The sequence below is a fragment of the Protopterus annectens genome, chromosome 7.part0 (genome assembly GCF_019279795.1).
Source record: "Protopterus annectens isolate FY-2018-M chromosome 7.part0, PAN1.0, whole genome shotgun sequence".
NCBI lineage: Eukaryota > Metazoa > Chordata > Ceratodontiformes > Protopteridae > Protopterus > Protopterus annectens.
Window position 1 is genome coordinate 1,120,051,691 of NC_056739.1, and position 17,500 is coordinate 1,120,069,190.

At 37.2% G+C, this 17,500-nt stretch overlaps 1 protein-coding gene across 1 annotated transcript in view; it reads left to right on the forward strand.

Moving 5' to 3' along the window:
* The window catches only part of SPG11 (SPG11 vesicle trafficking associated, spatacsin), a 2,547,571-nt gene that overhangs the window by 1,544,991 nt on the left and 985,080 nt on the right, over positions 1-17,500 (forward strand). The window contains exon 23 of the mRNA XM_044077700.1: positions 16,925-17,033. Within this exon, the coding sequence (XP_043933635.1) occupies positions 16,925-17,033 (109 nt within the window). The remainder of the gene's footprint in view (positions 1-16,924; positions 17,034-17,500) is intronic.

Below are 17,500 nucleotides of genomic sequence, written 5' to 3' on the forward strand. Positions count from 1 at the left end.
GAATGGTGTTAAGCATGGGAATAGAATATGTAATAGTCTTGTTAATTTAACAATACAGGTTTGGAGATGTTAAAATATTTGATATCTGATTACCAAATGAAAGTTAATGAGATCAAAAAAGAAATATGTTAAATGATAAAATCAGGAAAGATACTTTTTTTCAAACATGTGACACTTTGTACAGTGGTATTTCAGCAAAAGTTGGTAGACTTATTTCCACCATTGTCAATAAAAAAGAAAAAAAAACTTGTTAGAGATGCTGAAGCATAAAAGGGTGGCTATGCTTATCCAGTTAGAACAAAAGTTAATGAGAGCAAAGCTTTAAACTGTTGTTATCCTTTAATAAGAGAAACAGAACAGGTCAAGCATACTGAACTCTTACCTAGGGTTTCACCTGCATCAGGGGCCAATGTTATTCCAATCAGTACATATGCACAAATAGTGGCACAAGATTCCTGTGAAGCATCTGCTTCTTTAGGTACCCCTTTTTCTATCAATAGTCCTACAAGCAAAGAGACTCAAATGTATGTGAACGAAAGGAAGCATCAAGGAAAGAGGAAGGTGAAGGTGAAAAAAAGATGATAAAACCTAAAAGTGTTAGGGAACTTCCAAAATGACTGCACACTGAGTAACAGAGACCAGTAGATTTGTGTTTCTGGTAAATTTCAGTAACTGGCTAGTAGTGTACTTCCTGGATGCTAGGTATAAAGAAATACAGAAGACCTGGAAAAAATCAGCTACAAAAGTGAAGAAGAAACACTGATTGGGGAAAGTTTTGCAGCTGTTCAGCCAAAAGCAGTACAACCTTCAGACATGACTTCCAGTAACCTAAAGGAATATTAAGACCAGTGCAAACAGACTTGGTTAAAATAAATAAAACACTGATGGAGTATATCAACACAAACATGAAAAGGCTGGAAAAAATGGAAGAAACTCTAAACAGATATTCAGATGAGATGATAAAGTTGCAAAAATCAGATGTTGAAATGAAAAAAAGAATGTCTGAATAATGGACTGCTCAGCAAGCATTAGAGGACAAAACATGCAAGGAAAACCTGAGATTTTCAGCTATACCTGAGAAGCTGGAAGAAAAAGACTGCATTAATTTTATGAAAGCACAAATAACAGCAGGAGTTGTTAGTTGAAAGGGCAGATTGTGTGTATGCTCCAAACCTGGCTATAAGAAAGCAACCTAGACCTTTAATAGTAAAGATGCAATCCTTCCAGCAGAAGGAGTTGATTCTGAAAAAAATGTGGCAGAAGGAGAAAGTGCTAAAAGTGGGAGACAACAAAGTTTTTGTGGAGAATGATTACTCATTGTACACAAGACAGAAGAGGAGCAAATGTATTCCACTATTCAGGGAATGTCAAGATGCAGGTGTGAGATTCAAACTGCTGCACCCAGCTGTCTTCAAGGTATTTTTTCACTAGAGGGGCAAAATAATTTTTGATGAAGTACATGCTAAATAGGAAATACAAATGTTTGTCCAACAAAAAGTAAGCTATGAAATGGAAGGAGACTCTGCTTCTTGTTTTTCTGGTAACAAAAACCACAGAGAGAGTGTCCATGTGAAATCTCTTCAAATTTTCTTTAGCTGAAAATGTTGGAGAGAAGGAAGGAAGCAATGAGAGTTGATTAGAAGAATCGAGAATATATTGGAAATGAAGCAGAACAGGATTTCAAAAATGAACAGTAATACAACCTGCAACTTAATATGAGATTATAATGCAATAGTTATTTTTGTGAAGTATGGCAGAACAAGAAAATCTGGAAATATTGGACTTTTTCAGAATTTGTTGCTGTGGGGGGTGGGGGCTGTAAAGCATATACCCTACTTCATGTCATTAATGTTTTGAAAAGTGCTTTGGGGAAGGAAAGAGGAGTAAGAAAGTTATCTGTAAGTTAACATGTTTTCTTAAATTTTACCAGTTTTGTGGCATGTGGTTTAGTGTAATGGGGATTGTAAACAGGTGCTGCTGTTTATTTTTTCCCCTTCTCCTTTCTTTTTTCTTTTACAGTTTTAAGAAATGTAGTCACTTCCATGTAAAAATGGTTAAAAAGCATGATAAAAGAAAAATAATTATGTGCTTTTTCACATTCTTGCATGGGAGAATGTCTGGGTTAAAGACCTCAGATTGATTTAGTAACGCGTTTTAAGAGAGAGCAAGTAAATGAATAAGAACTTTGAATATTATGAGGCTTTTTTCTAGTAAATATGTGTATGCTCAGTAATAATTCTGCAACTGGTCTTCATGTTTCCATGGAAACAGTCTGATAAAGAGAAACTGGCTACCTGGTTCTCATGTCTCCATGGAGGCAATCTGATAGAGAAACTGGCTGCAGTCTGGTAGAGAGTGATTGGCTGTGGGAAAAGAAAAGAGAAATTGGCTAGGAGATGATGTTCTCTGAAAGCATTTAGGGGTTTTCCCAAGGCAGATAATGTTCTCTGACAGCACTGAGATGCTTTCCCAACTGGGAGATCTATAAAAATAAGACAAAACCAATCAGCACGTAGTAGAAGCACAAGCTGCACCATGTGTCTTAGATTGGATAAACTTTATTTAAGTTTAACTCAAGTCTGTGAGTGTGGCTGTCATTTTGGGACTTTAGTTCCTGTTAGGAGGGTAAAACTTCAATATTTGAAGGCGTGCATAGTTTTGTGTCTTAATATTAAGTTAATAGGTTTTAGGGGGTATTGGGGGAGTGTTTGTTTTTTTTTGTTTGAGGGCTTTCAGTAAAACAAAAAGTTTTGTAAGATGTAACATAGGCTCAAATGGATATGTGAAGAAACAACTGTATAAAAGTTCAACCTGCCAAAGAGTGTATGCATGTAACACAAAAGCTGGAACTAGACATTTAACAAAAAGTGTTGTACATAAAAGGTGGGAATAACTTTTTATTACAGTGATGCTTTATTTAATGTCTTTAAATGCAAATGGCCTCACAGATAAATACAAACAAGAAAGAGTAGTGAACTGTATTAAAAATGTAGAGTGCAAATAGCTATGTTACAGGAGATGCACTTAGAAAAATCTGAACATGTGAATTTAATAAAGAGAGGTTTTCAGGATGGTTATTCAGGATAATACCTGGACAAAGGAAAATAAGAGTACTTATATTAATTGCAAGAGGAGCTCCAATAGTAATAGAAGAAGATAAAAAAAAATAATAATGGCAGATTTGTAGTGCTAAGGGGCTACTGGCAAGGGAGGAGGATTACACTATGTATTTACATGCCACTTAAAACTGCTATAATGGAGCTTAAGAAAATTCTGTGAGAAATAATCAGTTTTCAGCAATGAATATTACTTATAGGTGAAGATTGGAATTTGCTTTCCAGCAGTGCAGGGCCCCAGAAGGGAAATTTAACAAAGGAGGGTAGATTTTTGAATAAAGTTATGAAAATAGTTGGCATGGAAAATGTGAGTTCAGTAATAGGAGTTCAGAGTGAATTAACATATTATTCTCCAACATATAAAAACTGGGCTAGGCTAGACAGAATTTACATTTCACAGGAACATGTGCATTTAATTAAAGGTCTTGATACACAATAATTATTTCAGATCATGCACCAATAATAGCTAAAATAAAAGCACAGGGTAGTAAAACAGAAATGAGGCAATGCCTGTTTCCCACTATCTGTTGAAAAGAGAGGAATTTAAGGAATGGATGGTAGAGATTATTCAGGAACTGTTAGAAAGGATAGAAATTTCTTCTGAAAAATATAGCTAGCGAGTGGGATAAAATTAAAATGAAGTTTATAAATAGGGTGGAAACAAAAAGAGGTATGGTTAAGAAGTAAGAATTATTTAGAAGGACTGACAAATGTAAAAGTATTACAGAATAGGGGGATTCTTACAGAACAAGAAGAGGATCAACTGCAGAATACTAGGCAGAAAATAAGGGATTACCTCAATAATATATAGGAGCTTAGAAAGATTGTTTTTAAGCAACTGTTTTTTGTGATAGTAACAGAGCAGAAAAACGTTTAGCATAATGACTCTGGCAACAGAAAGTAGAAAGGGCTGTCGTCAGATTTAGGGAGCCAATAACAAGGAAGGTAGCAACAGATCCTGTATAGATATTAGAAATATTTTGAAAATTCTATGGGAGTCTGTATAAAGCAGAGAAATGTGAAAATCGTGAAAAGTTACAAATGTTTATGGAAGAATTAAATATGCCAAAATTAGAGGTAGGTGAGGGTCAATTACTAGCTGTTAGGATAGGAGGAGATGAGATAAAATAGTGATGTGTAACCAATCTATAGGAAAGTCGCCAGGAATAGATGGTAGCCCGTTGGAAGTTTGGAAGCTAGGAGGAAAAAAACTGATAAAGATCTGGAAGATTTTGTTTAACAGTATCTTAGGAGGAGAAGTACCACCATCCTGGAAGAAAGCAGTAGTAGCTGTAATACCTAAACAGGGTAAAGATCCATGGCTTGTATTTACAAGGCTGTGGATGGTGATTCATTACTGAGAATAAGCAGAATTTCCTTAAGATTCCAAGAGCAGAATAAGTTATTTCTAATTGTGCTATACAGTTAATCTACTACATTTTTCACTGCATCCGCGGTGGTGCAGCGGTAGCATTGTTGCCTCACAGCAAGAGGTTCTCCCATTCGATTCTCGGCTGGAGTGCTGGGAGTGCCTTCTCTGTGGAGTCTGCATGTCCTCCCTGCGGTTGGGTGGGCGTTCGAAAGACATGCGTAAATGGGCGTGCCTTAGTTGAAGGTTGAACGTCGAGCTGGCACTTCAGCGTTCGTGAAAATCTACTGCCAATCATTAGCGGACCGGAGTTCCGCTGTGGCGACCCCTAACCAGGAAAAGCCGAAAGACAAACAACAACATAAAGCTTGTTTACAGTTTCACTGCATTTATGTACTGTTTTATACTGTTTTAACTGTATTTCTCATTGCTAGATACTGTTTCATTACTCTAATTGCATGTTTACTGAATTACTTAACTGTAAACTGCTTTTTCATACTGAGAGTTGAATTTTCTGTTTGTGAATGCTCTATCTGTGCCTTTCTGTGCATTTTTTTTAGGTCTCTGTGTTCTAGTCAGGTATCCTATAACTGATTTGTTTGCAGTTAAAAGGATTCTCGAGTCTCCTTGCTCCTTTATCTGTTTAAAACTTTCATTTAGTGGCTACAGTTAGCTTTAATAGTGTGCATTACTATAATTGCATTTTTTTTGAATTACTAAACTGTAAACTGCTTTTTCATACTGAAACTTGTATTTTCTGTTTGTGAGTGCTCTTTCTGTGCATTTATCGTGAGGTTTCTGTGTTCTTCTCAGGTTGCATAATCTTAAATAGAGGCCTGCTGTTCTCAAGGCCTGGTAGTTTTGTTTGTTGAGTTTCCTATGTTTCTGGCAGCCATTTTCTGCTGATATTGTGATGTCTTCATTATTATTGAGTGTAACAGGGTTTCCTGACCTTCTCTAACACGAGTGATTGGGTAACAGCAGGGGCTATTAGAACTGAGTAGTAATTCAAGCTTTTTGGTATATAAACCCTGTGTCTGCAAAGGGCTGTGCTTGTATTTACCAGGCTGCGAATGGTGATTCATTGGGGTTCATATTATGTTATCGAAAGATAACGTAATTGAATGCTCAAAACATTGAAACGGCTGCATATCGAAGCTTTTATTGTGGGGGGGGCTGCACCCCCCCCCCCGCTAAATATATATTCCAACTCCAAGATCGCACTACAGTGAGGAAAGGTCAAATATCCCAATCTTCACTATACTGTGATCTCACAATGCGATCTTCAAAATGCGGCTGTTTCAAAGTTCTGAGCATTGGATTACGTTATCTTTCTATAACATAATAGGAACCCGATTCATTACTGGGACTAAGCAGAAATTCCTTAAGATTCCAAGATCAGAATAAGTTATTTCTTACATTTATTTCATTGAATTGCACTTCTGTAATGCTTATAATTGTGCTCTTCAGTTAATCTGCTACCTTTTGCACTGTTATAAAGCTTTTTTTACTGTTTCACTGCATTTATGTACTGTTTTAATTGTATTTCTCATTGCTAGATATTGCTTCATTGCTCTAATTACATGTTTACTGAATTACTTAACTGTAAACTGCTTTTTCATACTGAGGGTTGTATTTTCTGTTTGTGAGTGCTCTATCTGTTCCTTTCTGTGCATTTTTTGAGGTTTCTGTGTTCCAGTCAGGTATCATATAACTGATCTGTTTGCAGTTAAAAGCATTCTCTAGAGTCTCCTTCCTCCTTTATCTATTTAAAACTTTCATTTAGTGGCTACAGCTAGTAGCTGTAATAGTTTCCCACCCATCCTCCCTATTGTTGTCTTGTTCTTATACTTGGTGGCTTTGCAGTTGCCCGCCCATACTGTATATTTTATCTGGGACATTCCTCCCAGTCTAGTGTTATTAGTTCATTCTACCTAATAGAGAGAGAACATTTGAGAAGGCCAACCCACTTAGATTCTTAACCCTGAATTATCTTCTGTTCCAGCTTTCTCCTTTTCCACTTTACTTTAAAAAAATTCTAAGCTTGTTTCCCCCCCTTTCCTGTAACTAGTCTAGTCCAGATACAGATTTTCTGTATCCAGGACTGTTTGTAAGCTCCTGAGCCCCCCAAGCCTGTCTGTGTTGGAGGGAAGCTTGCTAGCTTATAAGTGGAAGTGGTAAACACTAGGTAACCTGTCTACCACATAAGGAGTGGTTTCTGACCCAGAAATTGTAGTTATTGGCCGTTTGGGCAATTTTTCCATCTCTCTTAACTTCCTGATTTAAAAGCCCTCATTGGCACTTCTTTCCCCCCTTTCCTGTAACTTGTCTAGTCCAGATACAGATTTGCTGTGTCCAAGACTGTCTGTAAGCTTCTGAGTGGTGCCAGTCTCTGCTCTTCAAATTTTCCCTTAGATCTACTAGTTTTCTCCTCTCCTGCACTTGTACTAGCTTATTAGTCTAGCACTTTACCAGACTTCTTGTAGCAATTATTGTAGCACACAAAAGTGCTACCAGCACTAAATGTTTTACAAAGAAACCGATCCAGTACTTATTATCAATTCCTACCCCTCCAGGCATGTCTAAAGGTCATTTCCCTGTGCTTTCTCCTATTAACCTGGTGAACTTGGGCATCCTGAGGCAATGTAGCAACTGCCTCATGTACACCGACAGCCCTCTCCTCTTACCTTCCAACACTCAGACTTATGAGAGATGCACTTGTATGTCCAAATTGGAAGCCTCGCACTGTCCAGCCAAGACCGGAATAGCTGGTAAAGAGGAGAAGGTCAACACTTGCACCATACCACATGGAACACACAGCCCTCCAGAACATGCACCAGCACTGCCTACACATAAAAATGTAAACCACACACCCGCCTTCGCAGAGGCTCTCAATAAAAATCTACCCAAGCAGCAGAGACCTCCAAGGCAGAAACGCACATGACCACCACAACACAACATTAATCACGAGACACACAACTCTCCTAAACAGTGTGCCACTCAACCAAAGTCCATAAAGGCAATACAGCGTGCCCAACATACTAGTCAGAGGTGACTCAGTAGTGAGGCACACTGATGTCCCACTCACTAGGTTGAATAAGGTGAAAGTCACAGTCAGCTGCCTGTCAGATGCCAGGAATCCACCACATAACACACGCACTCGGGTCTCTCAACAACAGGTACAAATATGACTCTGTCATTGTAAATGTGGGTGTGTAAATGACCTGAGATGTACCTCCCTGGACTACATGAAAAGAGACATGGAGGAGCTCTCGGATTATGTAGCCCAGGAGGTGGGTATGACCTTAGCCCTGAGCAGCATACTGCCATCACCCAGAATGATACCACAGTACAAGCAGAAAATTATTGATTTCAACAATTGACTAAGTTTCTGGTGTCATTCTAAGGAAATCCAATATCTGTCTGCCTAGGATGATGACATGATTGACGGACCTCGAAACTTTGCCAGAGATGGCCTGCATCTGTCAACCCTGGGCTTCCAGATACTGGCCAAGGCTCTTGCCACCCCTATACTGCCTTTTTAGGCAGTATTCCAAAGACCAAATTACCACCGTAACAGCTACAAACAAATGAAATCTGAGGGTCATGCTGCTCACTGCTAAAAGTCTAAATCTCAAAATGCACTCGCTCGAAGCAGTCCTTAAAATGGAGAACATCGACATTTGTGCTGTAACAGAGACCTGGTTCAAGGCAGCAGAAACCACCCCTGCACTACCAGGCTATAACTCATTCCACACCTTTCGGCCCCAGAACGTGGACCGAAGCTCCAAAGGCTGTGGTGCTTCCATATTCATAAAGGATGCACACACCTCCAGACTGGTAGCCCAACATAACGCATCAGAGATACTCCATGTGCAGCTAACATTGGGTAAGACAGCGATTCAGGTTGTAGCCTACTATAGGTCCCCAACTATGTCCCAAGACTCGCACTCCACGTTCCTAAGCACCTTGGAGAATAGTAGGGTCCAACCTAACCACACTCTTACTAGGCGACTTCAACTACCCCTCCATTAACTGGGTGATCTACTCGTGTACCAATACACTTGCCCAACATTTCCTGGAGTTCATTAATTCCAGTGCCCTGGACTAGCTCGTTCTTACCCCCACTAGAGGTAGCAACATCCTTGACCTGGTCATTACTAACATGGGCAACCATTGTTCTACACCAATAGTCAGCACCTCCCTGGTTAGATCCGATCACAAACTAATCACCTTGGAAATCCACATCCCTCCCACCCCACCCCTCCGCAAAGGGTAACCACCATGAAAAACTTCTCCAAAGCTAACTTTGGGCTCCTAAAAACAGAGGTGGCTAACTTCACGGCACCCATGAAAATGGAGAATAGTTGCGTGACTGCAGAATCATACACCAGTGCACTGTACGAACACGTACACAAATGAATGGATCTCGCCATACCCAGTAAAACCAAGATGCTTTCCTTCAAATAAAAGAAGCCAATCCTGTGGTCCCTTACCATAAACAAACTCTACAACAGAAGGAGGAAACTGATGCGCAATAAGGTGAAGTCCGAAGACTGGAAAAACTCCCTTATCAGCCTCAACAAAAAGTTGAGATCCCTCATCAAATCCTCTAAGGCTAGCTATGAAAACAGAATTGCAGCAGATAGTAAAGACAACCACAAGGCCTTCTATAGTTATGTAAAAAATCTCCACGGCAGTACCCAGATTTGCTCTGAGCTGCTGCACAATGGTGCATCCAATACCAAGTCCACCAAAAAAACATACAGGCCAGCACTCATAGGCAAAAGGTGTCCATCAAAAAGATCTAATTTATTAAAGCATATAAAAGCAAAACATAGACTGGTTTCAGTCCAGTTATTAAGCCTTCCTCAGTGTAAATTTAAATCACAAATATATGCCTTTTTATGCTTGATAATTCTCACATGATAAAAACAGAAGCCCCATGGTTGGTTGGTTGGTTGGTTATAAATGTTCATTAAGTCCGGGGGAAACAACGCTCCCAGCTTGATTATCCACTTCCTTTCTTTTTTATTAAGGGTATCATGCCAACCAATTTTATTAGCTCGATCCCCACTTATTTTATCAATACTAGTGAACCTGAAAGACGCAGTAGAATGGGTCAAGGAGTGTTTATATAGTGCATTACTAGTTTTTTTAATCTAACCTCACTAAGATGCTCAGATATTCTTTTCCTAGCAGGATGAGAAGTCTGTACTACATTAAAAGTGGAACACATACAGGTAGCTACATAAGCAACCCAATCAGTTCCACAATTAGTCAAAAACCTGATTTCAAAAAGCTGCCCAGTGTTTTTACTAGTGAACTGTTTGGACTTAGCCACCCTAACACAATGTGCACAATGTCACGTGGGTAACATCCCTGCAACAATTCCTCAGTTAGGGTAGTCTGTAATGGTGCTCCCAAAGTTGTCCCGTGTTTATAATGATTAAAATATGAACCCATGGGTTTACCCCTATGGTATGAAAAGTAGCATTTGTCGTTTAGAAATGTAGATAGTCTTTCATTTGCTAGTAATATATTCCAATGTTTGTTCACAGTATCTAGCAATAATTTGGTGTTACGTCCATAGGTGGTAACCAATCTGAGTTCAGATGTTCCAGATTCCTGTTTATCTTTATATGTAAGAAGATCATTTCTATTCATAGAAGATGCAAAATTACTAGCTGTAAGTATTGTACCTGTCTTATACCTACGGGATTTGAACCTATTAATAAGGTCCATCTTATAGTTTTCATATTTCTGAGGATGGGAGCACATATGTCTAAGCCTCAAAAACTGGGATTTCGGAATGTTACGTGTAACATGTGGAGGGTGGAAGCGTGTAATAACGAGTTATATTGTGGATACTTGTGGAAATACTGGGTATGCAGTGTGTGTGATCTAAGTTTCTTATAATCAAAACATCTAAAAAAGTGATTTGATGAATGTCATAACTAACAGTAAACTGGATACCCCACTTATTACCATTGTTGTATTCCATAAATTCACACAAGTATTCATCAACTTTCCAAATCATCCAGCAATCATTGAGATAGCATCTACACATGTCAGTTTCTCCAAGATAAAGATTAGGAGATGCATCATATATTAATTGTTCTTCCACATAGGCCATAAATAAATCGGCATATATTGGGGCAAAGCCGTACCCTGAACCTGCCAAAAACACTTTCCCCTGATAATAGAAAGTGGCCTTGGTAAGAACAAGTTCGGCCAAGCCGATAAGAAACGTATTAAAGCCTGGTGGATAGAGCTCCGCTTGATAAAGCCAATGTTCTAGGGCCAACAGGCCCGCCCAATGGGGAATATTGGTATGTAGAGACGCTACATCTAGGGTGCATAAAAGCCACCCTGGTTCAAGTTGGATATCCAATATTAACTTCAAAAATTCCGTTGTCCTGAATATGTGCTCTGACATATTTAAGAAGATGTGGAAGGTATATGGTTAGAAACTGTGACAAAGGTTCAGAAACTGATCCACACCCAGAAACAATTGGTCTACCCGGGGGGGTCCTGTAAATTCTTATGTATTTTTGATAACAGATATAGAACTTGATGCCTGGGATCAGGGACAGTAAGATGATGCATAGTGGATTGGGAAATAATCTCTTCCTCCTTAGCTAATAGAAGGTACCAATCAATTTTCTGTCAAACCTTGGAACTGGGTCCAAAGGCATATACATATAGTACCTCCCGTTGTTCAATTGTCTCCGAGCTTCTGCATCATATTTACCCCAGTCCATTACTACTATTGCACCCCCTTTATCAGCGGGTAGGATAACCAAATCATGATTACATTGCAAATCATAAATAATTTGCTGTTCATTTCTGGAGAGATTGTGTGATTTGCTATGAAATTCCCGTGATTGGAAGTGTAGATCCTTAAGAACCTTATGTTGGAATAAAGGAACAGAATGGTGCATGGGTGGCATGAATGTGGACTTAGGAAGTCTAAAACATTCAGAATCAATTGTATCTGGAGCAGAATGAAAGTATAGTCTAAGATTAAGTAAACGACAAAAATCTATAATGTCTTGTGCTAAAAAATCTTCCGAGACATAAAATGCTGGTACAAAGTTGAGGCCGTTATTTAAAATCTGTATTTCAGCTTGTGTCAGAGACTGTGAAGAAATATTCAAGACATTAGTACAGTTGTTTGTTTGTCATCGCCTTCAGTAAAGTCTCTACATTTAAAGTCTCTACATTTTTGATGCCTGTGATGCTTCCTCCCTCCCCTCCGTACCCTACCCCTAAAGGAGTATCAGAATTTCTACATTTTGGGGCTGGGGCACTATGGTATATGATGTTTCAGAATCCGTCATGGAGGATGAGTCCTCAGCCGAGGTCCCACTCCCAGAACTGAGGGTACTCTTCAAAATAGACCTAGGTCTCTTTCTTTTCATGAACTTCCTATCCATATTAACAAATTTAACATTTTTATTAGGGCCAAAAGTTTTCCACCTTCGTAATCACCCTTATCCAGTTGAAATTGTTTCATCTTCCTATCTTTCAGTTGCTCCTCTACAGTAAGTAACTCTTTACTAAGTGAATCTAAGCAATTAGTATAGCAAGCCTGTCCCTCAAATTGTCGTGTGTCCTCACAAAAGGCAGCCACCTCTCTAATGTTCACATCAGTCAATCGGTCATAATGAGCAACCAGAGTATTCACAAAACCCATAGCTGCTTTCTGTTGAATCTGGGCCCACTGTTCTAACAATTGCTCATCTGGATGAGAAACAAGAGGTTGGATACGGACTCTGATGCCCCTGGGGGAAATGTATTTTAACTGATATGCTTTAAATAATCTTAAATGCCACACATTAGTCTGCAAATTCTCATGCTCTTAGTTTAAACAATTTTGAACAGGTATGGTGTGGCTCCACCCTATCCCCCATATCATTCTGGTTCCCACTAGGTTCAAGACCAAAAATCCCCAAGATATCCCTATCAGCAGACAGCCCCCTTTATCAAAGAAGTAAGATCCATAATAATAAATATATTGATATATCAATATATAATTTACTTAATAATAACCAATGTGTTCAGAACAAGTTATACCAACAAACTCAGTGTTGTCAACCTTAAGTGTAATTCACTGGGGCAATGACATTATTACCTCAATAAGACTCCTATACATAGCACAAGCAAAAAAATTAAGTCAAAGTGGAAAGGAATGATGATGAAACAAGGAGGGCAGCTCAAGAACAAGCAGGGACTGAGATTTCAGATGCAGGCCTTTAAGAATAACAATAATCATGCAGAATATTATGTCCATAAAGTAGCTGAAAGTATTCTAAGAACTAAACCAACACTGGAATGGAGAAAGGAGAGTCTGCCAATAGGGATGACTACAATTAAGGATATAGACAATAGGAAAGATCGGGCTGGAATTTATTGGAGAAAACTGATAAAGGAACCAATGGTATTGGGAACAAATTACTAGAGAGGGAAAGATGATATAATGGGAGGATGCCAAGAATTTATTTGGACTGCAGGTTAGAGATTGCTTTCCTTATCAGGGATTGATATCAGAGTATAGGCAAAGAGAAAGAAATGGGGGGGGGGGGGTTCTGAATGAAATACCAGCACTGGTAGAGTTTTTAATAGAATCTAGAATTGAAGCTGCCATTAAAAAATGAATAATTAGGAGAACATATAAAATATTGGATGATGACTAGAAGAATCAATCAGAGGGAGTCCAAAGGGATTGGTAAGAGAGATTGGATAAGCAAATTCACAAAGAAACAATAGGAGGATATATGTATGCCTCCCAAATATGCAACAAAAGCTAGATAATTCAGGATTTTTACTGGGAAATATTTACATAGATATTTTTATACCCCAAGTAGACTCCAGAGAATTTTTCCTCAGGTAGACAGCAAATGTTGGAGGCGTGAAAGGAAAGAAAGAGGTAATTGGGAACATATTTTCTGGGAGTGCAGTGAGTTCGTGAACTTTAGAGATTCCCTGTGGGATGCACTGATGAAGATGCTGGGTGAGCAGATTGGTCTGACAAGGGAGATGAGTTTTCTGAGCTATGATACAGAGTCAGCATTGACTAGACATAAGGCCTCAATGTGTCTAATAATCATTGCTGCCAAAAAACAATTACTCCAAAATGGAAATCAAAATATAAACCAACTATATTGGAAATAGTGAATGTAGTAACAAAGATAAAACAACTGGAATTGAGATCTTTAGAAAAGGGTAGTTACAAACTGCATAGGAAAAAATGGGAATTGTGGGAACAATTCATGCAAGGAATGAATGAGGTTCAAAAGGTGGCAGGACTTAAATAAGCTATGTAATGTTTGAGTGAGAAAGATTGGGTAGATTATAAGTGATGTTTGCAACTGGGAGTGTGTCAGTATGGTTTGTGATGTAAAATGCTTATAGTTAGGATTGTGTTGGTGTGGTTTGTTTTCATTGATATAAATCTGTGATCACCCATGCAGTAAGTGATGGTTTAATAAAGATGTGTCTTGTTTAAAAAAAGGCAGGAATTGAATAATTTATATAATATTGCTGAGGTTATATGATGTATAGCAGTTAATGTGAAGTATAATGTTTATGTTAATATAGTTTGATTACTGTTATATGCAAATAAATTTATGTATGTCACAATAAATTTAATAAAGGTGTTTGAAAAAAACTAAAAGTGTTCAGAAATTAAGTAATTTGGGATTAAATACTGATCATGTATCAGTGCTGGAAAAGGGTTTCTGTTTTATATCTTCTCAGAAAACAAATTTAATAAAGGTTTTAATTGATATTAAATTGTATACTGGGAAATTGAAATTGCATTGTATGTGATGTATGTGTAGCATTGTTCATTTAAAGGTACAGAATTTAGAAAATGTACCACTTATACACCACAGTTAGATTTTACTTTACAAATTTTTAGCAATGTTTGTGAAGTGGCTTTGAGGAGAAATTTACAAACAGTGGTTGTAAGTTTTTTTTTAAATCTGTCAGAAAGGGAAAGAAGAGCTTTACATAACTTAACAGCCAACAATGATACCTGTGTTATGAAGGCAGATAAAGGTAATAGAATAGTTATCAGGAATAGTATTGATTGCAAGCAAGCTATGTTTGACATGTTGAAAGATGCTGAATTTTATACAGAAGTCAACACATTTTAAACTGAAAAAGGTTTTAAATACCTTGACAGACTGTTGTACGATTTCAGTCAAGGTTACATGTATTTTGAACTTTGAGGTTTTTATAGTAGAACATCTCAAAATAGCCAGAATTTTTGGCTTATCAAAAATTCATAAAGACAGTTTAAAGCCTACTTTCATGCCAATAGTGGTGGCAGACTATTATTAAACATAACCTATTTCAATATATTTAAATCCTATAGTACAAAAATCAAAATTCTGTTTAAGGGACTCATGGCATCTCTTAGAATTATTAAGAGAATGTGAAGTGTGTGATTCAGATGGTTACTTGGTGACCTTAGATGTGACAGCCTTATACATCAGTATACCACAGCAACAAGGGATAAAAGTGGCAGAATAAGATATTTAATTAAGTTTACAGACATCAACAACATCCATTTGAACACCATTTGCATGTTGTCAGAAGTCCTGTTGGAATGTAATTATTTTATTTTTCAAGATAAGTACTTTAAACAGATCAAGTAGCCATGGGTGCCAGTGTCACAAGTATTTGCCAATTTTAGTTATGGCATGGTGGGAAGAAGAACATCTAAAAAGTCGTTCCCTATTTAAGAAAGTATTTCTGTGTGTGTTTTATTGATGATTTGTTTTTTTTACTGGGGTGGTAGAATAGGAGAATTTAATGAATTCTTAGATAATTTAAATAACAGCACAGATTGCCTTACATTTATTTTAAACAGTATTGGACCAGAAGTCAGTTTTCTAGACTTAACAATTAGAAAAATTGAAAGTATCTAAAAGTAGCAGAGGTATTGTTTATGGGACTTGCAAGTGCAAAAATTTAAGTTCTGCGGAACTATTGCTGATGCATCAAATGTTTGTTATAAGATTTTAAGAAACAGTTTGGACAAAAGATCATTTTACTTGTAATTCATACTGGATAGTGTTTTAGCCTCTTGTGAAACGTGAAGATTTTATATAGGAAAAACAATAAGAAAACTTTCTAAAAGCTTATACAAACAGGTTATGGCTATTAAAAATAGTAATGCTTTAGTAAAACATGCCAGTGAATGTACTGAATTTAGAAAAGTGTACATTTTTTTGTTTTAGATGAAGTTAAAATTGATGGATTTTAATACACTTTGAGTGTAAAGAAGCAGAATGGCAAGTTAAGTTTGCAGCAGACAAAAAAACGGGGCTAAATGAGCAAATTGACATACAACCCAGAGATTGTAAAAACAAATCAGTTAAATATTATTGTGTTTTTAATGCGCAAGTTTTATTTATATATATATATATATTTTTTTTTTTAATAGAATTATATCATGAATTGTATAGGGTTGTTATAGGCAGGTTTAGATTGATAAAGCTGATTAACTGTTTATTTTCTTTGGTGCTGTTTAGTCATGTGATTTAGCATTCTTGTACAAAAAGAAAGAGGTGTAGTTTCATTTATTCTGATGAAGTTCTGTGTGAATAAAGAACGAAAGTACTAAATCTGTCTGCACATTGAAATTTGTGTTCCTGATCTGACTCAGAATGTTTCTGTATTTACAAGTTTTGTTTTTTTTTTCATTCTAAAGCACCTCCAAGTTTTTGTAAGTTTTGGTATTCATTGACATTTTTGTTCATTATGGTGTCTGGCATGCCAACTTTTGAGGAACGGTTGTGGTGAATGGTTGACTCCACCTTGCGAACGTTGAGTTTTTAATAGTAAACCATATATACATTGATTTATGGGAGCCATAATTGTAGTTGGAACTCCCAAGTGGTGACATATGTTATGTCGACACACTTGGTCAGCAGCACAGATAATTGACAGTTGTGCAAGATAGTCTCAGCAGTTGGGGAATATGCTCTTTCCCTGAAGATAGTGTGATCTTGGTGTGATAGTATATATAATTAGAAGAGGGTGCTGGGAATCAGAGGACTAGCCCTCCACTAAAAGTGATTTTAGTATTTTTAAGTTTTTCTTTGCATGTGAAAGCATTTTCCTCATATATGCGTAGTGCACATTGATCTTTTGTGGTCGATGTTACTGATGTCGATGTTCAAGTGTTTTGATTGTATTAAATACATATATGTGTGTGTGTGTTTGTGTGCGTGTGTGTGTGTATAGATTTGCAAAGTACATCATCTGTTTTGGAGTAAGCCACTTAACTATTGTATTTCAGTATCAGTATTGATTATTTATATGAAATCAGATTCATGTCAGATTTTGAAAAGAAAAAAATGCTTGGATTAATTTCTTATAGAATTGCAGTGGTTATATTTTATTTATTTGTTTTTTCAAACAGCCGAGAAAGTAGCCAAACTGTCAGAGTGTGAGAAGACAGCAGCTGCAGAACTGCTAGTGCTTCTAGAGGAAGCTGTTTCGGATAACATCAATAAACAGGGTCTGAGCAGGTAAGAAAATATGTGCAACTTGACCTTTTATTTTATATTAGCCTTACCCTGAAATCTTACTTGCAAGATTGGAGAAGTCATTTCATGTATAATTTTAGCAGGGACTAGAGTGTGAGAGCGAGTGCATATGTGCAGTGGATATAAAAAGTTTACACACCCCTGTTAAAATGCCAGGTTTTTATGATATAAAAAATGAGACCACAGTAAATCATTTCAAAACTTTTCCCACCTTTAATGTGACCTATAACCTGAACAATTCAATTGAAAAACAACAAAAAACAACCCTTCCCCTGGATCATGCATACATACATATGTTTGTGTGTGTGTGTGTGTGTGTATGTATGTGTATATATATATATATATATATATATATATATATGTATGTATATATATATATATATATATATATATATATACACACACACACACACACACACACACACACACACACCCCTGTTAAAATGGTA